General features: G+C 37.2%; 1 protein-coding gene across 12 annotated transcripts in view; it reads right to left on the reverse strand.

Annotated features, from left to right (window-relative positions):
• The window catches only part of DNM3 (dynamin 3), a 573,184-nt gene that overhangs the window by 155,542 nt on the left and 392,321 nt on the right, over positions 1 to 25,321 (reverse strand). For all 12 annotated transcript variants that reach the window (XM_049715524.1, XM_012532983.3, XM_049715544.1 and 9 more), the window contains one exon: positions 5,030 to 5,139. In XM_049715524.1, the coding sequence (XP_049571481.1) occupies positions 5,030 to 5,139 (110 nt within the window). The remainder of the gene's footprint in view (positions 1 to 5,029; positions 5,140 to 25,321) is intronic.

Below are 25,321 nucleotides of genomic sequence, written 5' to 3' on the forward strand. Positions count from 1 at the left end.
AATGAACCACAGCAAGGTCTTTTATTACCCACCTCCTAGAGAAATGAAAATAAAACCAAAAATAAACAAATGGGCCCTAATGAAACTTAAAAGCTTTTGCACAGCAAAGGAAACCTTAAACAAGACGAAAAGACAACCTTCAGACGGGGAGAAAATATTTGCAAATGAAACAATGGACAAAGGATTAATCTCCAAAATATACAAGCAGCTCATGCAACTCAATATCAAAAAAAAATCAACCCAATTAAAAAATGGGGAGAAGACCTAAACAGATATTTCACCAAAGAAGACGTACAACTGGCCAAGAGGCACATGGAAGATTCTCAACTTCACTGATTATTAGAGAAATGCAAATCAAAACTACGATGAGGTATCACCTCATAATGGTCAGAATGGCCATCATCAAAACGTCTACAAACAATAAATGCTGGTGAGGGTGTGGAGAAAAGGGCACCCTCTTGCACTGTTGGTGGGAATGTAAATTGATACAGCCACTATGGAGTATGGAGGTTCCTTAAAAAACTTAAAATAGAATTACCATATGACCCAGCAATCCCACTACTGGGCATATACCCTGAGAAAACCATAATTCAAAAGGACACATGTACCCCAATGTACATTGCAGCACTATTTACAGTAGCCAGGACATGGAAACAACCTAAATGTCCAACGATAGATGAATGGATAAAGAAGATGTGGTACATATATACAATGGAATAGTACTCAGCCATAAAAAGGAACGCAATTGGGTCATTTGTAGAGATGTGGATAGACCTAGAGTCTGTCATACAGAGTGAAATAAACCAGAAAGAGACAAACAAATATCGTATATTAACACATATACGTGGAATCTAGAAAAATGGTACAGATGAACCTATTTGTAGAGCAGGAGTAAAGACGTAGACATAGAGAACGGACATGTGGACACAGTGGGGGAAGGGTAGGGTGGGACAAATTGGGAGATTAGGTTTGACATAAATACACTACCATGTGTAAAACAGATAGCTAGTGGGAACCTGCTGTATAGCACAGGGAGCCCAGCTAGGTGCTCTGTGACGACCTAGATGGGTAGGATGGGGGTGGTGGGAGGGAGGTCCAAGAGGGAGGGGATATAGGTATACATATAGCTGATTCACTTCATTGTACAGCAGAAATAACACAACACTGTAAAGCAATTATACTCTAATAAAAAAGTAAAAAATTAAATAGTTAGAAAAATAATGATTTTTGTGAGATAATTGGAAGTGTGAACACTGAATGGACATTGTATAATAAAAAAGAAAAGGCAGGGTAAAGAGAAAGACTAAAATAGGATGTTCAAATTAATTCAATAAATCAGTAATAATAATAAAAAATATAAATGGGCTAAACTTACTTGTTAAAAGAAAGATATCTCACATTAGATTAAAAGCAAAGAAACAAATCTGCCTACATGTTATTATAAGAGAAACACTTAATAAAAATACAGGAAGGTTGATGGCAAAAGGAAGTAAAAAAGATAAACCAGGTAAATATTAACCGAAAGAAAGGTAGTGTAGCTATATTAAGATGAGACAAAATAAATTTTAAGGCAAAGAACAATGTTAGAAATAAAGAGAGTTTCCACAAAATGATTTTTTTTTAAAAGGTCACCAGGAAGAAACAACAATTCTAAACTTCTAAGAATCTACTAGATTCTTAGACTGGCCTCAAAATACATAAAGCAAAAACTGACAGACTTCCTAGAATAATCAAGCTCACAATCATGAAGTGTGATTTTTTTAAAACCACTCTATTATAAAGTAAGATTCATTATGGCTTTTATCTGTCTCCTTGCCAACACTCCTCTCTAGAATATAATCTTAAAATGTATCATCTTTCTCTGTTTTATTCAAGATGTATTTTAAGTATATGCCAGTGCCTGGCATGTAACAGCTGCCTAATATATACTTGTTAAGTTTTTTCATTAGTAAAGATTTAAAAAGATAGTAACTATAGAGATTGGATAATATAATTAACAAGTATAATCCAAAGAACTCTCATGGAACCCTATACTCCTAAATCAATACATTCTTCTCAAGCATACATGAAATATTTATGAAATTTCACCATGTGGTAGACCATATTCTCTGACTACAATACAATTAAGTTAGAAACCAACAGCAAAACAATAAAATTCCATGCACTATAAAATATAAAACACAGTCCTAAACAACTCAAAGAAAAAAATCATAATGAAGATTATGGAAACAGAAGATCGGAGCAAACAGAACTTAATGATAACAAAGTATTATATTACAAAGTTTGTGGTGAGCAGCAAAAAAATATGTAGAGGGAAATCTATACATTTATATGCATATATAGGAAAAAATAGGATAAAAATTGATGAGCAACACATCTAAATTAAGAAGTTAGAAAAAAAGAGCTACAAAGTAAACACAAAATACAAGTTAGGAAATGAAGAAGGGAGCAGAAATTCTTGAAATAGACAAAATATATACAATTGAGGATCAAAATCAAAATCTGGTTCTCTGGAAATAGATACAACTCTGGAAAGAGTGATCAAGTTAAAAAAAAGTAAGGCTTAATATCAGAAATAAAAAGGGGTCATATTTCACATACAGCAGAGATTTGTAAAAATAGAATGTTAAGAAATACTTGATGCTAATATATGTTAAAATGAACAGAATGACATTTCCTAAAAAAGTATATAATTTGTCTAAACTGACTCATGGAGAAAAACAGAAAACCTGAACAAATCTATAATTATTAAATCACTAGTCAAAAGTCTACTTATCAAAACTGTCCACAGGGCTGGATGATTTTACAGGTGAGATCTACCAATCAGTTAACAGTTAATCCCTACCTTACACAAAGTGTTCCAAAGAAAAATAAGAACTTATTTCCACTTCAATTATGAAGCTAACAGAACCTTGATATGAAAACCAGGCAGGGAAAGTACAGAAAAGAACATTTATGGGCCAATTTCACTTTTGAACATAGATGCAAAAGTCTAAATAAAATGCTGGCAAACTTAAGCCAGGAACACATAATAGATAATAAAACATCATAATTTAATTTAGGTTTAATCCCAGGAGATCAAGGATGGTTTACAATAAGAAGGTCTATTAATATATTTCACCACATGAACGGATTAAAGAAGAAAATCACAGAGGCAAAAAAAGCACTTAAAAGAGTTAAACACCCATCCATGATTAAAACAGAAACCTTAGCAACTAGGAACCCAGGGAATCTTCTTTACCTGATACCAGGTACCTTAAGAAAGTGCTTAAAGTCCATAAAGTTGTGAAATAATTTTCCTTAAAATCAGAAACAAAACAAAGATGCCCAATTGTGCTTTAACATTGTACTGGAGGGCCTAGCCAGTACAAAAATAATTGAAAATAATCAAGATTTCAGAGGAAAAGACAAATGGCAAATGTGCCTGTAGATGGGACATTCTTGCACACACAGGGGTCTTGAGAAGTGGTTGAAGAGTTCAATACCTTCTGACAAGTCTAGAATTCCAGAATACCTAGATTTTTAGAATCCCAGAGTTTTCTTATATTTGTGTTTTTTGCTGTCTTTAAAATCCATAGTTGTATTTGTCTAAATAGATGCTTTACCGTTGTCTGATTTTTTTTACTTTGTACTCAGCCCTTTTATAACCTGAACTTTCTAGGTTGATCAAGGATTCAAATTTAGTTTGACCTCCTGTGTGGTAATCATACTCCCCGCTCTGCATCCAGACAAGAAGGCTGAGCATACCCCTGAAGATTCCTTTAGGACCTCCCATCTCCCCACTGCTCTGAGGAAGGTATGTAAACAGTACTGAGCTTTGCCCTACTGGAAGACACTCTACTGCTCTCTCCAGGAAACCTTTTTCTTCTTTATCATTTTCAGTGTCTTTTTACAAGCTGCTCTCAAAAACAATACTAAGTCTTTAATAAAACCCCATCACAGTATCTGGTAGGGAGTTGTATTTAATTTTCTTTTCCCTTGATTCTTTAAATGCTCACTCTTGTGGTTTTTCTAAGTATTTTTGTATAATGAGTCACTCTGAGCAACTGACTGGGAATGTAGGAAGAACGGCTTTTTTTTTTTTTTTTGATTTACTGTGTGATTGACCCTGGACCAGTCATTGAACCTAATCAAGGAACTTCATTCATTGCTAAATAAAGATAAAAGGCTTTGAGATATGGGTTAAAATTAGATCCTGCCACCTAGAGACTCAGTCTCCTAATAACTGACTCATAGAAATTAATTAGCTTGTTCCTATAACAATTCCATTTGGAAAAGATCTCCTTTATTATTTTTGCCTAGTTGTAGCCTTTTTACATCTCTCTATCCAATTCTCTGTCGCCTCCCCATTTGTTTACTTAACTTTACTGCTTAGTTTCAGTGAACAACCATGGCACTCCATGAGAGTCAGCCCAAAATTCAGGGCTAATTTTGTGATCTTAAGAAAGTCTCTGAGCTACATTTCTAATTTAGGAAATGGTAACCACAGTACTCTATCTTTTACCTCACAGACAATTGTTACAAAAACCAGGCAATGAAAGTAGAGAGTGCTTTGAAAAACTGTAAAGAACAATATATTTATATTCACATTAACTGAATAATTCTATTCACCAATGCAAGAATTGAGTCATAATACATAGGAGAAGGTCTTAAGTGATATTCATCCATGCTAGACAGAGACCATTAAAAATTATAGCTGAGTAATTTATTTATAAGTATGTAAACAATAAATTCAGGACAAGGAAGACTTTAAAGTAACAAAATGTAATTTAAGAATGGAAGCAGCATGACATGGGTGCCTGCTGGAAAAAAATTAATTAATACTTGAAGATCCTCCTTATTCTAAGTTTAAATCTTTTGAATCCACAACCTATGGTAAAAGCTAAAAATACAAAATAAACAAAAGGAAAACTGAAGACTTGACAAATTTCAAGGTGGGAGCAAAAGAAATCTTGCAAATATGGTCTCTGGATCATGTAGAAATTCAAGGAAAGACAATGTGACGACAAAAGTTGCTTCATTTCCTTACCTTTGTTCGGTATTAAAGAGTGCAAAGATGTGCTTGCTAGACATAAAGCTTTTTTCCACATCCCGAACTTTCAGGTTGTCCAAGGGAAGCATATACTTCTTTTCTTTTTCCTAGAGAGAGAGAGAGAGAGAGAGAAAGAGAGAGAGAATTGGCTTTAATAAAAGATCTTGAAGCATGCCCATAGCAACACATCATCTGAGTTGGTCAACATTTAATTAGAATATTTTGATAGCATCAAACATTACTTTGATACCAGCTACCAAGGAACAAAAATTATCTGAGATAGGAGACTCCAATGGTTCTCAACACGTGGGTCAGAAGAATGAGGGGAGGGAAAGTGCAGAGGAAGGAAGGGCTCAGGGATGGAGAAAACACATGGTCCTCTATCCTTTCTTCCTCATGTGGGTCCCCTTAGATGTTTTAAAATGTTAGTTTGATATTAAAAATTTAGCCATCTGTTAATATTTAACAAAAATGTTCTGGTCCTAATTCAATGAGAAATGCCAGATGGATTTCATTTCATATTTTATTTGCAGCCTAAGCAGTTTTGATAGCCAGAGCTGGCAAGAGCCTGGAAGCACAAGGACCCTAGTATGAAATACCACCTATAAACTATGATAAAGCACAGAAAATACTTCCTTCCTTTGAGTCTAGAATAAAATGTGGGTCCAGAAAGAAACGATTCCATTAAATTGTCAAACTCTTTGAGAAAAAAAGAACCCATTAGAAGTGAACTAATATTAACTAGAACAAATTCTCTTAAAATTAACAACACTTTAGGAAGAAAATGCACATTTGAGAGGGGAGGTCTGCAAATGGGACCAAACTAATCTTGGTAAAACAAAACATATTGGATGCCAAAGAATTATTAGAAACATTTACTTTTAAGGACTGGCCCAGGGACAATATTATCATATGCATAAATGCCTAACAACCAGTATAATAGTAGAGAGCCGAATACTCAGTTTAAGAAACCTAGTCGACATCTATTACCTGGGGCACTTTTGCACAGTCCTTGTTAAACAGTAGTCCTCTGTATATCTCGGGTGACAGTCCTGAGAAAAACCAGGCCTAGACTCCAGAGGAGGAGAGCATGGAGATCTAGCCATGACTTTTAATAAACAGCTATTAATGCCTGTGGGAAATACATGTACCATACAGATACGCTTGACATAAGCCTTTTTGTTCCTGAAGCTCCTCCAGCTCTTGCTTGAGAATTGGTCTAGGCTCAGTAGTGTGGGGCAGAACTCTTCCATGCTCCCTAGCCTGCTTGTGGGGACCACACTCTCTACAGACATCAGAGAGTGTTATTGCAAGAACTACCATTGGCTTTGCCACTTCTCACTCCTAAATTAATCAGGGAAAGTTGGGCAGAGCACTTTAGAATAGTGAGGCATAGAGAAATAGATGACTCAAGAAGTTGAAGGAAGCTGGTTGGAGAACAAAATGGCTGTCCTGGCAGACAAGGTCTTCAAAGAAGATAGCAAAACAAAACAAAACAAAAACATAAAAGAAACTGAATGGCAGTGAGAGAAGCCCAAGAATAAACATGAAAAAGCAAAGCACTGTAAGAAGATTCCAGTGTTTCTTGTACAAAAATTAACAGTATATTAGCAAACACAAGGATATTCTAAATAGCAAAATACATAATTTACATAAATGAAGCATTATAGTTGGGTCTAACTTGTTTGAAAGACTTGTCAGACTATTTTAGGATAGCATTCTAAGAGGCAAGATCACAGACTGAATGAAAATCTACCCAATACATAATCAAATGAAAATGTTTGAGACGCAGGGAACATTTTTTTTACTGGTTGTTTTTCAATGCCCTAAATTTAAGCAGCTGGATTTTTTTAATGCATCATCCTATTCAACCTTTTGAAATGATGGATTCGCCTTTAATGGAAAATCTGCATTTCATTGTAAAGATGGAATACAATGTCCTTGGCATGTTTTCTATAGAAGTAGGCTCCCTTTTGTACTGCATTCTTTAGCATATAGTGAAGACCAGAACTCCAGCAAGTTTACATCAGATATTAAACACTGGAGAAATACACACATATGCAGACAGAGAAATATTAAAAATGTAGTTTCATTTCCAAAGGACTAAATGTCATTTATCTAAGAGTTTTGAGGACATATTGCTAAATTATTTCATAATCAAGAGTTATTTTTATTTTTCCAGTTTTATTGAGATGTAATTGACATATAACATTGTGTACCTTTAAGGTATACAACATGTTGATTTGATAAACATATATTGCAAAATGATTACTACCATAGCTTTAGCCAATGCCTTCATCATCTCACATAATTACCATTTTTTTTTGTGGTGGGAATATATAAGATCTACTGTCTTAGCATCTTTCAAGTTAAGAATACAGTATTATTAACTATAATTACTATGCTGTACATTAGATTGCTAGAACTTATTTGTCTTGTAAGTGGAAGTTTGTGCCCTCTGACCAATGTCTCCCTATTTTTTCCACACCCCCACCCCTGGTAACCACCATTCTACTCTCCGTTTCTGAGTTTCACTCTTTAAGATTATACAAATAAGTGATATCCTATATTATTTTCTCTTACTCTGACTTATTTCACTTAGCATAATGCCCTTAAAGTCCACCCATGTTGTTGCAAATGGCAGGATTTCCTTCTTTCTCATGGTTGAATAATATTCCATTGTCTGTGTATACCATATGTGTTTTATCCATTCACCCATCAGCTGTCACTTAGGTTTTTTCCATAACTTGGCTATTGTGAATAATGCTGCAATAAATATGGGAGTGCAGCTATCTCTTCAAGATTCTGTTTTCATTTCTTTGGATATATACCCGGAACTGGGATTGCTGGATCATAAGGTAGTTCTATTTTTAATTTCTTAAGGAACCTCCATACTATTTTCCATAATTTATATTCCCATTAATAGTACATAAGTGTTCCTTTTCTCCACATTCTTGCCACCACTTGTTATCATGTCTTCTTGATGACAGCCATTCTAACAGGTGTGAGGTGATATCTCCTTGTGGTTTTGATTTGCATTTCCCTGATAATTAGTGATGTTGAATACCTTTTCATGTACTTGTTGGCCATCTGTATGTCTTATTTGGAAAAATGTCTGTACACTACTGTATTTTTTTTAACATCTTTATTGGAGCATAATTGGAGTTTATATGTCCAATTTATTGGAGTATAATTTACAATGGTGTGTTAGTTTCTGCTTTATAACAAAATGAATCAGCTATACATATACATATATCACCATATCTCCTCCCTCTTGCATCTCCCTCCCACCCTCCCTATCTCACCCCTCTAGGTGGTCACAAAGCACCGAGCTGATCTCCCTGTGCTATGCGGCTGCTTCCCACTAGAAGAGTTTTAAGACTGACAAAAATGGAAGAAAAAGAAGATTCAGACTGATTTGTTTAATTAAAGTTATAAGTCAAATGGAGAATTAAATGAGAGAGCAATGAAATGACATATTGTGGATATTTCTAAAATTCTTGGTGCTTTTGGGAAAGTATGACATTCTGCTAAAAGAACATCTTGAATATGAAATAGCTAAAATAAACAAAAGAAATAGAGGAGGAGAAAGGAAAAACAGAATTATAATTTCCAAAATATAGTGAATCTTAGCACCAGCTTAATTGAGACATTTGCTACATATTCTTTTTAACTCCATTAAACTGCCTAAACATAATGCAGTGTTCAATATGGTAGCCTCTAGCTAAGGGGACTACCAAGTATTTGAAATGTAGCGAGTCAAATTGGGATGTGCTTTAAGTGTTAACCTCAAACCAGATTTCAAAGATTTAGTATGAAAAAAAGAATGCAAACTATATCATTAATACTTTTATATGGATTATATGTTGAAATGATAATACTTTGAATATATTGGGGTAAATAAAGTATTATTAAACATAATTTCATCTGTTTATTTTTACTGTTTTGAATGTGGCTGCTAGACAATTTTAAATGGCATACGTGACTCACATTAACTTTCTATTGGCAGTGATGAGCCCATTTACCTATCATCACTTTCCTTCCTCTCATCCATTCAATTTTCCTCTTGAAAATTGATAAATACACCTTTCTGCCATCAGGTGTATTTACCATTCTCCCAGTCACCCAGTCTGAAACCTCACTATCATTTATGATGTATTGTCTTCCTTCACCTCCTTTATTACATCAAGACTATGCTGCATTGTGTTTGAAGCATTTGTCAGAACTCCCATTGTTTGACACTCCCACTACATTAATCCAGGTCCCTGGCATCTCACAAGCATGCAGTTATAAATGGCCTCCTTTCTAGTCTTCTAATTCCTCTAACATCACCAGGGAGGGCAATTTTCTTAAACCACCCTGTCAAATTCATTACAGTCCTTCAAAACGTTCATAGCTCTCCATTACTTACGGAAGAAATTCCATGAAACTCCTTAATGTGAAATTGAAAAACACCTACAAATTGGTCCGATCCTTATTTGTCAATATCTCCTTTACTCTTCCATAGGAAGTCTCCATTTCAACCAAAAACACATTTGCCAACAGTCTTTTCCCAGCTTGAGACACCCTGTCAACTTCTCCCTATCATACCAGTTTACTATTTAGAGTCCAGCTCAAGTTTCTATATTCTGTGCAAAAAGTTTTCCCAGGTTTTTAATTGTCTGTCTCTCTGTGTCACTTCCCCATCTCTCTCCTTTCAATTCATACAATAGGTATTGCTTATTCTATTAATTTTTAAATTATAGGCATACCTTGGAGATATTACAGGTTTAGTTCCAGACCACCGCAATAAAGCAAATATCACAATAAAGCAAGTCAAATGATTTTTTTTTGGCTTCCCAATGCTATAAAAGATATGTTTACACTATACGGTAGTCTATTAAATGTGGAATAGCATTATGTCTAAAAAAACAACGTACTTACCTTTATTTAAAAGTACTGTGTTGCTTAAAAACACTAACCATCATCTGACAAGGTAGGGTTGTTATAAAACTTCAATTTGTAAAAAAACACATTATCTGAGAAGAGCAATAAAGTGAAGCACAATAAAATGAGGTATGCTGTATACCTTATATGAGACACCCTCATCTTGTAAATGCATTACATTAAAAAATTTCTGTCAAAGTTTTTCATTTGGAACTCAGAATGTTCAGTAAATTTTATTGTTCAAGTAGGTTACATTTGCAAAGAAAAGAGAAAAATAGAGAATGCTTTTTGTAATATTTGTAAATAAATAAGAAATAGAATTTGATATTTTAAACATTTTACCTTTAATAGACATTTTGGAGGAAGCATTTGCAAAATTCTAGAGAAAGATTTTTTAATGGAGATTCATAAAGAAATTTCTGTATATTTTCAAGAGCTTCAGAAGCTGATGTCACTCATTCAACACCATTATTTTCTTCATTTTGAAACATGGTACCTTTCCTTTTCTCAATATAAGGTGGTTACCAGCACTATTTGTATGGGAGGCATCAAAGATGACAGGGATTCTTTGTTCAAAGAGAGAGGGAATATGAGAGAGAGTGTGTTTTTTCCTTGCACTAACTTGGTAAGAGTTAGAAGAAAGAGGAGAAATAGAATAGGCCGAAAAAGGGAGGCATTAATGTGTGAAAGAGTTTGGTCTGAGGTGGAAGTAACTAAACTATGAGTGGTAAATGCAGAGGAATCAAGTTGGAGGGAGGCGGGAATTAAGATATAGCCCCACAGTACGTGTTCACTGACTTTGAAAGGAAACAAAAGGATCAATGAGGGACAGATGTGGGGTCAGCAAGTGCCCAATGATAACCTTTAGCTGGCAGAGCACCATCAATATAACTTGGTTGCTAGAAGGAGCTACAGTGGGTATGAGGAGAGGGTTTGGTGTGTGGAGGAATAGCTCCTGCATATGCAAAGGATTGGAAAGTCTTTCATACAATTGGTGACTCACAGGTAGAGAGTTTTATAACTTGGGGAATATTTGAGTGGCCTTGGTTTGATGACTACATTGAATCATTTTATTTCTGCGTCATTCTCACTAATAAGGCAACAAAATCTTCAAGGATAAGATCACAAATCCTTCCTCATTTCCACATATACCTAGCATAGTGGTCACTGAAATTTACATAGCATATATTATAAATATTTGTTGAATTGACTTTAGAATGTCTGATAACCAAAGCCAAATACTGCATAAAAATATTGATAGTCACATATATTTTGAGAATCAAATAAAAATTCTATGGGAAAAAAAAACCTGTATAAGATACTTAACTGATTGGCATTGCTTTTGATCATTAAACTTTTATAAAGTTTAGGCTGACCGCTGTGTTTATTTTTACCTATGCCTTTGTTTGTATTGCTTCTACTCGCTAGGAATGCCTCTTCTCAGCAAGAAGGCAAATACTAGTGGCCTTGAAATTTATGTCAAGTGCCACCTCCTCCATGAAGTCTACTCTGATTACAACAAGTCATAGATCTCTGTATAGCTCTCAAATTTCCCATAATTTTTGTCATAGGCTATATGGAATGCCATTCCTTATTTATGTTCCGTTTTCTTCTTCAAGTAGATTGGAAGCTCCTTGAAGGCAAGGACTGTGTTATAATTCTTTTGTGTTTACATTTAACAGTTATTACACTGCTGCATATACAGATGTTGCTTAGCAAACCTTTGATTGTTGATGATGCATTACAAATAAATACCAAAATGATGGAATTTTACTCTTATGGTGTACCTATACTATTTTTACTATTATGTCTACCTATACTATTATGTTAAAAATGATCTAACCAGATGTGATATGAAAATTTATTTTAAATTCCTCAAAGATTGATTTTGAATTAATTTAAGTGTTTTGCTTAGTATCATATAGTTTATTAAGTGAAATTTTACTAACCTAGACCAACATACTTGATTTGATTAATAAAAAAATCTCATGGCCTAAACATATAAATATACTGTGACAATCCAATATACTTCAAAACAGTACAAAAAACAAAATGCAGCAGATATGCTGCTCTTAAGAGGTAAGAACTGATATAAAGTTTTAAAAATTGACAGAACATAAAAGAGACTAGATTATAAAAGACAAGAGAAAACTATTTTAAAAAGCCAGTAAAGGCACCAAATATATCTTTGAAATATGTAATAATGGTTCCAAATTTATTTTTTAAATATGTGAGATTTGTTATAATTCTTCACTGCCTTGCTCTAACATTTTAAAACATCATGGCAATTTCTCAGGCTAATAAATAATCAGATTAGAAACAGATTCCATGACAGACTAACAGAATATACCATGTTGCTGAGAATAGCTGTGCTTCAGTAGAGCAAAGATTCCTGGTTTTGACCACTCCTCTTCTCATACTCAATAATATTTCATGTGCATTCTCTATTATCACATTTGCCATATTGTATACTCCTAATTTGTTAAACGTCTCTTCTCTTATTGAGAACCTGACATATATTTGTCCTCCCTCAGTGCTGCACCATTCTGCTAGCAATGAATGCGGCATTCGTAGGACACAACAGCACCGACGATGTGTGTAGGGCACAGAGTGGGTACTGCAGTGCCAGCTACAGTAGGAGACAATATGATGAAGCGACCGAGAACCTGGTCCAAAAACAGGGCAGTAGCCCACAGATCAGTCCAAGCTGAAAAAATCCCTCATCCAGGGGCTATAAATGCTTTTGCAGAATCCTGAAAACTCATGAGATACTGTGGGACACTCAATTATTATAATTTGCTTGCTGCTCAAGAGACAATGATGTTGATCAATATTTTTTCCCTGACAATGTTTTCTTTTCTCCTTGACACACTATGACCAGAATGTTTGCAAACAGGGAAACTGGAGACTTTATCCTGGGTTTCTGGGTGGGGATCAGGGCCAAGAAAATTGTGATGCCCTCATAAATTAACATAAACCTTTCATGCTTTAAATAACTGACACAAGAATTATGAAAGCATACATACTCATCATGTTTCCACCCTCACCTCACCTCATTTTCCAAGATGACACTGTATTTCCCTTCAGAGTAAATTCTAATTCTTCAACATACCCACTGCACCAACCACAGGACTCCTGCTTTCCTGGAAGTCAATGTATTTTCACTTTCCACACAGAACACATCCAATCATATCTTGTCTTCATCTATACTATTTTCCTCCACTAGAAATACTGCTGCCTATTTGCCACTCTGTTTCTCTCCCCTCAAAATTCCTGCAAAAGATTACTCCATCTAGCTCAATGTACATTTTTTCTTCAAGTATTATAGGTCTCATTTTTCTGTCTTCTTTTCCTTCCCCACCCTATTTGTAGACGTATTATTTTCAAATCAGTGGGATCCTTTAAAAAAATTCTGACACTGAAGCCCATTACATTAAGTAGATTAAAAAGTGTAGGTCCTCAATTGAAGCAGGAGTGGGGATATGAGAAACCTGCCCATTAAGACTCATCCTCTCGCCCTAAGAAATGCAGCTGCAATGACTAAGGACTCTAGTACACAGGCCTGGATCTCCGGATCCCTCTTCCAGAGTCTGGTTCACCTACTCGTCTTATTCTCCAGATGTTCCCACAGTGCCAGGGCTCTGCTCTCACTTCCAGTCTGCCTGGAACTTGATTCGTCTCACCCCTTTAAGTCCACTACACCAAGCAGCTCCATGTAGCTCCCTGTGACTTCTAACTGAGCAAACAGCATCTCTCAGAACCATGGATACAATCTAGCAAATCCTTCCAGTTCAAACCACTCCTGCCATGCTCTGCCTGCCTGATTGGGCACTTTGATGTGCCCACCAAAAACTCACCCAAGTATGCAGTGCTCCTGAACCACCACAAGCTCCTGCTATGGCCAGGCACGGCACGCAGGCCTCCTGTACCATTTCCGGGATTCCTCCCACCCAAGTCTGATCCCTTGACAGAACTTGTGTGCTTGGTTTGTACTACATTACTTTGTACTTTTGTCTTATTTTCTAAGTGTCCAAATGTTTCATCTAAGTGTGTGTATGTTCTGCCTTTCCAACTACCAGGTAAACTCCTAAGGGAAAGAGTGAACCCATTACCATTATTACCTTTTTAAATTATTTTTGTTATTCGATGTATCTTGCTCCCTTGCTACACTATAACTATATCCTGACTTCCCCATCAAAGCATCAAGTCTTTGAGGGAAGCAACTGCTTCCTTCTTACTTTTGGTTGCATAGTTGACATTCTACAAAGTGTTGAATGCACATATGCCTGAGTTCCCTCATAGGCTGGCATGGTGCTTTGCCTAGATTAAGGACTCAGAGATGATGACTGACATAAAATAATCAAAATATCAAAGAAAAAAGAGCCTATAAAAATATTGAGAATACCAGATTACTAGTTCCACATGCTGTTGAAAACTAAAATCTGGTGTTTATTGCTATTAAAAAGTTATAACTATAGAGATGTACAAGTATGAAACTCATAAACTACCCATCTTTTTAGTTGGGTTTTAATACCCTGCTTTAATCAGAATTACATTTTGAGTAGTAAATAGCATCTGTGAGCCAGCACACTGCTAGTAAATAGTACTTCTTTAGATTTTCCTCTTGGGCACTGAAGAAACTGGCTATGTGTGCCTTTGATGGGCTGTCCTAGTAGGCCCAAGAAAACTCCATGGTTTATATATGCTATTGGCTTCATGGCTACCCCCTCTGCACTCACTCAGATCCTTAAATGGAGCTACACACTGGCATATCTCTACTGGGTAAGGGAAATACAGTCACACTTGTCATTACCCAACTGGAGACACTGCTTTTTTCCTGGCTCCTTCTCTCTCTTCAGAGTCCAGTTAAATCTCCACCTCCTCCAGGAAGCCTGTCTGGCCATAAGAGCCCACTGGAGGGCTCCCTCCTCCCTTCTCATGGCATTCTTGGGCACTGCCACTTTTTTTTTTTCATTTAGTATATATATATTGCCCTATAATTTCAGGTACATCTGATACCCTCAAAATGTGGACTGCTCTTACCCCCGATTAAAAAGGTACTTTTATAATTTGAAAGTGAGAACATTAATGATTTTATTCTTAAATGTTTATATTTAATCTCTATATTAATCCTTATATTTAAAGCAATATTCATGAATATTTGTACATACACTGACAATGTAAAAGACAGATATAGTAAGTGCACTAAAGAATAAATTTAAAGGACTTAATGGTTAAGCATGGTAGATTGATTGCATGCATATATAGCCTTTCCCTCCTCCAAACCCACTATATAACAGTAAAGGAATAAACAGATATTGATTCACAAGGACAAAGAAAATGGGAGGGGAGAAAACAGTGGACAAGAGATTTCCCAAAAGCTTTGGAAGAGAGAAAGCAGACAGAGGAGCATTCATTAACTTAGCATACAGATAGGAGTTATCACCTCCTAACACCTACACGGAGAGAGAATGGAGGAGAAGCCACCCCACTTGGGTCCTGTCTTCCCCTTGGAGGCACCTGGTACCTCACATGAAGGGATACAGTTGTGGGAGTTGTGGGAGTGAAAGGGCAGGATCAGATACAGCCATACACAGAAGTACACAGAGCAACTGATGACTTCCCTCTAAATATGGCAGCCCATTCCTTAAACCCAGCAGGAGACCAGAGGTTTTTCCCTAGAGAAAAGATTATACAAAAGAAGTTTTGGACCCAGATATACCAGGCAGGGTGGACAGCAAACATGGGTTAAAAACAAGAGAACTTAGTGAAAGTCTTTATACTGAAATGCTGTCCCTCAGCCCCCTTTCCTGCCCTCCCCCCAGAATGCCAGCAACCAGATGGATTTCTATTCCTCTGTCAGGCAGGATATTGGACTGTTGTTCTCTGGGAAGCTAAATAGATTCAGAGAAAATGCCCCATATCCTAACATTTCAAGAAAAAAGCCAGCTTTCTACCTGATCACCTTACAAGGAGATCCTATATTTCGCAAGCCTCACTCACACATAGAATTTCCAAGTAGCTGAGTGGCACAGAATCACCATAGATTATATATATCACAGCTATTAACTGAAGTGGATTCTGAGGATGGACTATCTCAACACCCATTCCAACCTCCTTGTGATGTTTGAGTTCAATTCAAAACTCCCCTTCCCTTCCCAATCTTGCTCTTACAGTGAGGGCTCCAGATGAGACATAGTTTCAGCCAATCTGATGTGCTCATGCCAGACTTTGATTCAGAAGTGAGTCACACTGAAAAGAGGCAGAGGATGTGGCACCTGTTTTGTTGGCCTGGATCATGGCAGAGGTGCTATGGCTCTGAATCCAGAGGCTATATAATATAGGGTGGCTTCCTAATTGTGTTGCCTCCGGATTGGTGGAGGAAACAGCTCTCTGGCAACCCAGGTTCTGAAATTTAATTTGCAGAACCATTCCTGGAAACTCAGCCTACTTCTGTAATTTTTCCCTCCTAAAGCTTCTTTGAACAGTATATCTCCCTTAATTAACGTTTTGCTACTTAAAGTAGCTAGAGTAGATTCTGTTGTTGATAATTAAGAACTCTGAAAATACAGTAACAATATCTAGTCATCATGTACTATTATGTCTTAGCAAAAATGAATATCCAGTAAAGTAGAAGAATAAACATTTCCCATTTTAATAGTCGTTTTAAAAAAACTACATGAACTGATTATTAGCAAGTATGTGAATGTGAACGTGAGCGTGAGTGTGAGTGTGTGTGAGTGAGAGAGAGAGAGCGAGAAAGCTATGCAGTTATGAATTTCCAGGGCTTTTCACTCAAGGAAAGAGTCTTTAGCTAGGAAAAATTATATACATAGGAGAAATAACCTGTATGAGAAATTTTGAATTGAAAATTCAGGGGGTAGGTGACAGCATTTGAGCAGATTTATAAGAAACAAAATAAGGCAAATGATGTGAATAAAACAGAAAGAAAAATTCCTGGTGGCATGTATATTCATAAACTATTACCAACTACCTCTATAATCACAGTGAACTTCATGGGTTAAATTTTCTCTACTAGTAAGCTAAGTATAGGGACTTTACTTAGCATGGCAAAACATACTGCAAGCACTTTAAAATTAGCATATTTCAAATGTTTAATGGTCTCATTTCTTCACTTCTTTCTGTGTTCCAAGGCATCACAATTTATATTTTTTTAAAAGAGAAAGTTTCAAGTTTGGAATGGTGACTAGTTTACATGAAAAGGTATGTGATATAATACAAATTCCTGGTGGTAATATCCCTCAATTTTGACTTCTGTGGCTGCACATTAAATTACAAAGTGAATTTAAGAGATCCCACAAACTCTGAAATTATGCTTACTTTGTAACGCTTTCAAGTGCATATTAATCGTACAAAATTCTACATGCATAGTCCTTTGAGTATAATTGTGTTAAATAAAAGTTTATTTTGGCTAAATGCCCCATACATTTGTAAAAGTTCAACTCAATAAAAGTAACTTGTTTACGAATTCAGCATAATTTTTACTTATTTTAGAAAAGTGGGTGTCAGGAAGGCATGTACAAATAAAATCCTCTGACAATTCCCAGAACTCAGTAGATGAACGGTTTAAATTTTACTCCCATCATTTGTCACCAAGCTTCAGACAAAAATCAAGGCTCAATTTTTCCCTCTCTCCCCTATCATTTCAGCAAAGCAACATTCAAAAAGAGGCAGCGCTAAGGAAAAAAGCAACAGGACTGAGCATTCAACCAAACCAGTGAGCTTTTCTGAAGTCCTTTGAATTGACCATTAAGCTACCCCTCCCACTCCTCTGCTGATATTAACATAATTCAATGAGGTTCCTTCTGAAAGGGAAACAACTGTTTGAAAAGGAGACCTGAGTATCATGCCCTCTGTACTTTACTGAGAGCCCTTCTCCCTGTGTTCCAGGGAGTGTAGGCTCAAGATGGGAACAGGGAAAAAGGGGGCCCTTCCATGTGCCTTCTGAGATGCAGCCCTGGGCTTAAAATGACATTTGGCTGGATTGCTCTGAGCACAGCTGGTGGCCTGTGTACTGCTATTGGCTCAAACACATGTCCACCCAGAAACAAGCTTTGGACAAGGGAAAAAGAAGTGGAATAGTTCTTCTCCATCAATCCTAATCCTAGCTTGCCCACTGCTTTCTTGGGGAAGGGTGATGAAGAACAAAAGGAGCACAGAGAAACAGAAAGGAGCAGGTGGGGGGAAGACAGAGAAAGGGAGAGTGAAGTGACCTGTAGAAGGAACCAAAAGAAACCAAAAGCTACCTAAGCTAGAAGTGCTTTCTGCTTTCACTGCATGCACAGGTGGCCCTATCCCCAGTCTCTGAGAAACAACGACCAGTGAGTCAAGGACAAGGACACACATGGTTTGGAATTAAGACGCAGGGGTTCACATATGAGCTCTGACACTAGCCACAGGCAAATTACTTGATTTCTCTAAGCCTTATTTTACCTCTATATAGAGGTGATAATTCTTGCTTCATAGGGGGTGTGATGATTAAATGAGATCATGCAGAGGTCTGTGCATTTAGGGATTCCTAATGTTTGTTTACCTTTCCTTGGGGACACTTTATTAGCCATCATCTTCCCACCAATAAAAACAGAAGGTGGGTGTTTCTTCAACATACTTACAATAGTAAGCTTTTACACTTGTAAGCTATAGAACTATGAGGGAAATGAGTTAATTACATGCCCAGTAGATAAACACACATTAAACACTGTATTTATCACATGAACAATATCAAGCCAGGAGGGTGACAAGCAGTGAAACAATATCAACAACTTTCAACTCTGCCTTCTTATTCAAGCAAGGTTTGTAAGAAACCCAGAACTGTCGGACTATGTCCATATCCAGAGAGAGGAAATGTGACTACAGGCTAAGGGGTGATACTAATTCCCCTCCTTCACTCCCACAATGGATTGTACCAAATAGATCAAGGAAATTACTTGGAGGGAGTGCAAGTTCTGAAGGAAATACAAAAATGAAATTCAATATTGAAGAATCATCTACTTTTTATTACAGATATATTATGATACTTTAAAAAAAATAAGCAGGAGTCTCAAGACTGACTAGGAAACTAAAAAGTAGGAAAGGCTTGTTTTCTTTCTCCAAACATCTTCCATTTAGGCAGTTTCTCTTCTCTGTGGATTCCACACCAAGATGGCCTGGGCTGGCTGCTTTGCTGCTGCCTAGTTTGTAAATCTCTCCCTCTGCTATGTCCCAAGAAAGATCCCCCTCTCACTCCATTTGTCCTGTATATTACCAACTAGATTTTAAAAGTCAAGAGTGGGGAAATCTGTTTATCTCTGTAGATCGCTGATACTAGTAGATACTTAATACACGCTGATTTATGATGATATCAAACTCACCTCTACTCTGCCTCCTTCTGCTAGGCTTTGTTTCATGCACAATTACATTTATAATAAATTAATGTCGCTAGAAAATCAATTGTTATTAATTATTCTTCCCAGGAAATATTTTTTTTAGAAATGTTTTTTAAAGATTTTTTTGATGTGGACCATTTTTAAAGTCTTTATTAAATTTGTTGCAATATTGCTTCCGTTTTATGTTCTGGGTTTTTTTTTTTTTTTGGCCACGAGGCATGTGGGACCTTAGCTCCCAACCCAGGGATGGAAGGGCACCGCCTGCATTGGAAGGCAAAGTCTGAACAACTGGACCCCCAGGGAAGTCCCTCCCAGGTAATATTTTTGCATTTAAATTGGGTACTTCAATCCTTTCACCTGAAAGGACTGAGTCATTCAAGTGCTTTGGCCACCTGGTAGGCCTGAGATCCTTGGGTTGCCCTTAAATCATCCCAGTATGTACCTGCCTAGTCCAAGCCTGGACCAGAAAACCCTGCCTGCTTCTCCATATCTTAAAGCAGTATGCTTAGAGTAGTGTTTCTGCAATTAGAGTCTCCTGACTCCCAGAGTCTATGAGGTCTTGTGAGAATTAAAACAAATTTTGTGTTGGTATTTAATAAAACTAGTATAAAGGATTTTCTGAAATGCCACTCTATAAGTGAACACTGACATTCAGTTTCAGTGCCCATGTTTGTGTATGCACTGAGTAAGAGTGCTTTGCAGAACACTGATGAAAAAAAGAGCAGAGACAGATGTCAATATACCAGTTACGTATTTTCCTCTAATGACATCACAGTACCATGGGTGGATGGAAGTTTCATTCCAACAGGATAAAAGTGGCAGGAGGATGGTGGGGTCATACAGCACAGAGTATGCCAATCTCAAAATACACTATGCCTGGCAGCCAGAACACATTCCTGTTGACTAGCTAAAGACATTTCCTAAAAGGACATCATCTCTCCCATTAATGTTGTTGATCAAGCGAAGTTTTTTGGTAATATAGTTCTGTTTGAATTTGACTTTCTTTGCTTTTTTAAAGTAGAATGATAAGCATAAGGTACTTATATATTTGTAGATATTTAAAATAAAATAATTTTGTGTTCATACATAAATAATATTACAAACAAAAATAGTTTGCCTATGTTTATAACTGATGAGGATTCTTTTCTTTAAAGGGTGTTTGGACATTACCCAAGTTTCAGAAACACTGATTTAGGGAAAGTGTATTTGGAATTCTCTTAAAAGGGTCGACATGGTCAAAACAGGTACAAACAAATGAGCCTGACTTATAAATAACTTGGAGCATAGCTTAGGAATTGCTTTAATTTCTAATTGCCCTCAGCAGGACCAGGAGAAAAAACACTCTGGCCCTCAGAACCTGGGAGGCCCAGCCTTGGCTGGAGCATACATTGAGGGCCCTTGGGGGGACTGTTTTCCTGCTCTGCACTTCACTTTCACTATATGTAAAGCAGGGATAATAATACACAAACTCAATCCTTAAATTGAAAAATGAAAACAAATAAACTTAATGTTATGGGAACAAAGAGGCAATAGATGAAAAAAGCATTTTCATCTTTTGAGAAAAAGAAGGTACTATTTAAAAGAGTAACTCTTGAAAATATCTCAATAATATGTGTCTAATTCATACTGACATGTGTAATTGAACCTATGTTTAATTTTTGCTGCAAATTATCTGCTTCCTTTAAGAAGCCGGGTTGGTAAAATGCTGAGTTGTATGGTTCAAAAATAGAGTTGTGGAAGAATTAGGGATACCTGAGAAAGACAAAATAAGGTTGGGCCCTTAACAAAAGAAGAATGGGTGAATCAAAGGAAGAGAAAGGGAGAACACAGCAGAAAAATGTGGTGCTAAGGGTAAGAAAAGACATCATCAAGAAGCTTGTAGAAAGTAACAGAAGTAAGTGGGGGTTATGGAGATTTTCACACCTAGACCTCACTAATAACATAGAAAAAGTTTTACACAGACAGGACCAGACAAATAAAGACCCACAGCAACCCAAAGAGAGATAAACAACATAAATACAAATACTGAGTTTTCTTTTTTTTTTTTGCGGTACGCGGGCCTCTCACTGCTGCGGTCTCTGCCGTTGCGGAGCACAGGCTCCGGACGCGCAGGCTCAGCGGCCATGGCTCACGGGCCCAGCCGCTCCGCGGCATGTGGGATCTTCCCGGACCGGGGCACGAACCCGTGTCCCCTGCATCGGCAGGCGGACTCTCAACCACTGCGCCACCAGGGAAGCCCCAAATACTGAGTTTTATCCAACTTTAGATGACAGTGTGTCATCCTCTTTTCTGCCCCATGCTCCTCACCCCCCTCCTCCCACTCGTCCTCCTTTTCTTACTCTTGCTAAACTTAAATACTTACTGAGTTATTTACAATTAGATTTAATGGTTACTTATAAGTTTAATTAATTACTCTTTTATTATTCAGAATAATTATATTTCAATATATAAAAAGATAAATCTCACATCCCTTATTTTAACTGTGTTAACATATTTAAAATAAAATTTGAGTGATGAAAACTATATTGCTTTTCTAAAAATACCAGGATCCTCACCTCCCCCCCACAAAAAAAAGAAAAAAAGCAACCTCAGTTCTTTAAGTATAACAGAAAAGTTGCAAGACATTATTTTTTTATAGGTTCATCACAGAAGCCTTCCTTGACATGGGAAGTGATATGTATGATTTAAAAGATCATTTGGTCACTTTGTGGAGTGTGAATTAGGGAGGGCCAAGAGTAGGAGCAGGAAACCAAATAGGAGACTAATGCAGTAGTGCAGGAAAGAGACAGTGGTCTTTACAGCTAGGATAGCGATGGAAGAGAGAAGTGACTGGGTTTGGGAAAAGGTTTTAGAGGAGAGCAGTTCTTGGCAAACTACAGCCCAGAGGGCTAAATCTGCCCTTAGCTTATGTTCATAAGGCCCTAATAGCTAAGAATGATTTTTACTATGTTAAATGGTTATGAAAAAATGAAAGAGAAGAAAAATACGTGACAGAAAACACATGTGGCATACAAAGCCTAAAATATATACTATCTGCCTCTTAAAGACAAGGTTTGACAGTCCCTGGAGTACAGTCAGCAAATCTTGAACCTGAATCAGATAGAAAGAAGAATGAAGTAAAGATAGGAATGAAGGAAAGCACCTCTGTTTTTAGCTTGAGCAGATGGGTGACGGACACACCCTCTCCACTGCAGTCAATCACACCCTCCTGGCTGCCTCCACTTTATCTTCTACATGTCTTTGTTGTTGTACTTCTTTCACTATCATATTTATTTACTTATCTGTCTGCCTCCCCTCCTTGGCAGTGACTTATTTAAGTAACTCTAATTTTTCTCAGTATTTACAAGACCCAGATTTGTAGAAGACACATGTTCCATAATTACCGAATTTAACTGATACATTAGCTTCATTTTCAGTAGTGCTAATAACATAAACTTCTTAACTAATAAAAAATTACAATCGGTTTTTTTAGTGTGTAAGAGTTTATAAACCATTTTTGCAACCTCTTCGTTCCTTACTACAACATTACACATTGGTATTACAGTAGGCCTCAATGATAAGTTCTCCTTACAAAAAATTATATTTTATATTTATTTACTTATATTTAAAATTTTAAGAACTATAACCATCTTTTAATGTGAATTAAAATCCATCACTTTGGAAGGAATGATTAGAAAAAGGACAGGCTGAAAAAAAACTTAGTGATGGAGTATTATGAAAAATAAAGGGGCGACTCCCTCTTGCGAGAACAGCGGAATTACAACTAACTGCTGAACAATCATGGACAGAAAGACACTGGAACCCACCAAAAAAGACACCCCACATCCAAAGACAAAGGAGAAGCCACAATGAGACGGTAGGAGGGGCGCAATCACATAAAATCAAATCCCATAACTGCTGGGTGGGTGACTCACAAACTGGAGAACACTTACACCACAGAAGTCCACCCACTGGAGTGAAGGTTCTGAGCCCCACGTCAGGCTTCCGAACCTGGGGATCTGGCAACGGGAGGAGGAATTCCTAGAGAATCAGACTTTGAAGGCTAGCGGGATTTGACTGTAGGACTTTGACAGGACTGGGGGAAACAGAGACTCCACTCTTGGGGGGCAAACACAAAGTACTATGCGCATAGGGACCCAGGGGAAGGAGCAGTGACCCCATAGAGACTGAATCAGACCTACCTGCTAGTGTTGGAGGGTCTCCTGCAGAGTTGAGGGGTGGCTCTGTCTCACCGTGAGGACAAGGACACTGGCAGCAGAAGTTCTGGGAAGTACTCCTTGGCATGAGCCCTCCCAGAGTCTGCCATTAGCCCCACCAAAGAGCCCGGGTAGGCTCCAGTGTTGGGTTGCCTCAGGCCAAACAACCAACAGGGAGGGAACCCAGCCCCACCCATCAGCAGACAAGTGGATTAAAGTTTTACTGAGCTCTGCCCACCAGAGCAACAGCCAGCTCTACCCACCACCAGTCCCTCCCATTAGGAAACTTGCACAAACCTCTCAGATAGCCTCATCCACCAGAGGGCAGACAGCAGAAGCAAGAAGAACTACAATCCTGATAGAAAGATAGACAAGATGAAAAGGCAGAGGGCTATGTACCAGATGAAGGAACAAGGTAAAACCCCAGAAAAATGACTAAATGAAGTGGAGATAGGCAACCCTCCAGGAAAGGAATTCAGAATAATGATAGTGAAGATGATCCAGGACCTCGGAGAAAGAATGGAGGCAAAGATCGAGAAGATGCAAGAAATGTTAACAAAGATCTAGAAGAATTAAAGAACAAACAAACAGAGATGAACAATATAATAACTGAAATGAAAAATACACTAGAAGGAATCAATAGCAGAATAACTGAGGCAGGAGAACGGATAAGTGACATGGAAGACAGAATGGTGGAATTCACTGCTGTGGAACAGAATAAAGGAAAAAGAATGAAAAGAAATGAAGACAGCCTAAGAGATCTCTGGGACAACATTAAACGCAACAACATTCGCGTTACAGGGGTCCCAGAAGGAGAACAGAGAGAGAAAGGACCCGAGAAAATATCTGAAGAGATTATAGTCAAAAACCCCCCTAACATGGGAAAGGAAATAGCCACCAAAGTCCAGGAAGCGCAGAGAGTCCCATACAGGCTAAACTCAAGGAGAAACATGCCGAGACATATAGTAATCAAATTGGCAAAAATTAAAGACAAAGGAAAATTATCAAAAGCAGCAAGGGTAAAACGACAAATAGCATACAAGGGAACTCCCACAAGGTTAACAGCTGATTTCTCAGCAGAAACTCTACAAGCCAGAAGAGAGTGGCATGATATACTCAAAGTGATGAAAGGGAAGAAACTACAACCAAGATTACTCTACCCAGCAAAGATCTCATTCTGATTCGATGGAGAAATCAAAAGCTTTACAGACAAGCAAAAGCTAAGAGAACAGAGCACCACCAAACCAGCCCTACAGCAAATGCTAAAGGAACTTACTGAAGTGGGAAACACAAGAGAAGAAAAGGACCTATAAAAACAAACCCAAAACAATTAAGAAAATGGTAATAGGAACATACATATCGATAATTACCTTAAATGTGAATGGACTAAATGCTCCAACCAAAAGACCCAGGCTTGATGAATGGATACAAAAACAAGACTTATATATATGCTGTCTACAAGAGACCCCCTTCCGACCTAGGGACACATACAGACTGAAAGTGAGGGGATGGAAAATGATATTCCATGCAAATGGAAACCAAAAGAAAGCTGGAGTAGCAAAACTCATATCAGATAAAATAGACTTTAAAATAAAGAATATTACAAGAGACAAGGAATGACACTACAGAATGATCAAGGGATCAATCCAAGAAGAAGATTTAACAATTATAAATATATATGCCCCCAACATAGGAGCATCTCAATACATAAGGCAACTGCTAACAGCTATAAAAGAGGAAATGGACAGTAACACAATAATAGTGGGGGACTTTAACACCTT

The sequence above is a fragment of the Orcinus orca genome, chromosome 1 (assembly GCF_937001465.1).
Source record: "Orcinus orca chromosome 1, mOrcOrc1.1, whole genome shotgun sequence".
NCBI classification, from domain to species: domain Eukaryota; kingdom Metazoa; phylum Chordata; class Mammalia; order Artiodactyla; family Delphinidae; genus Orcinus; species Orcinus orca.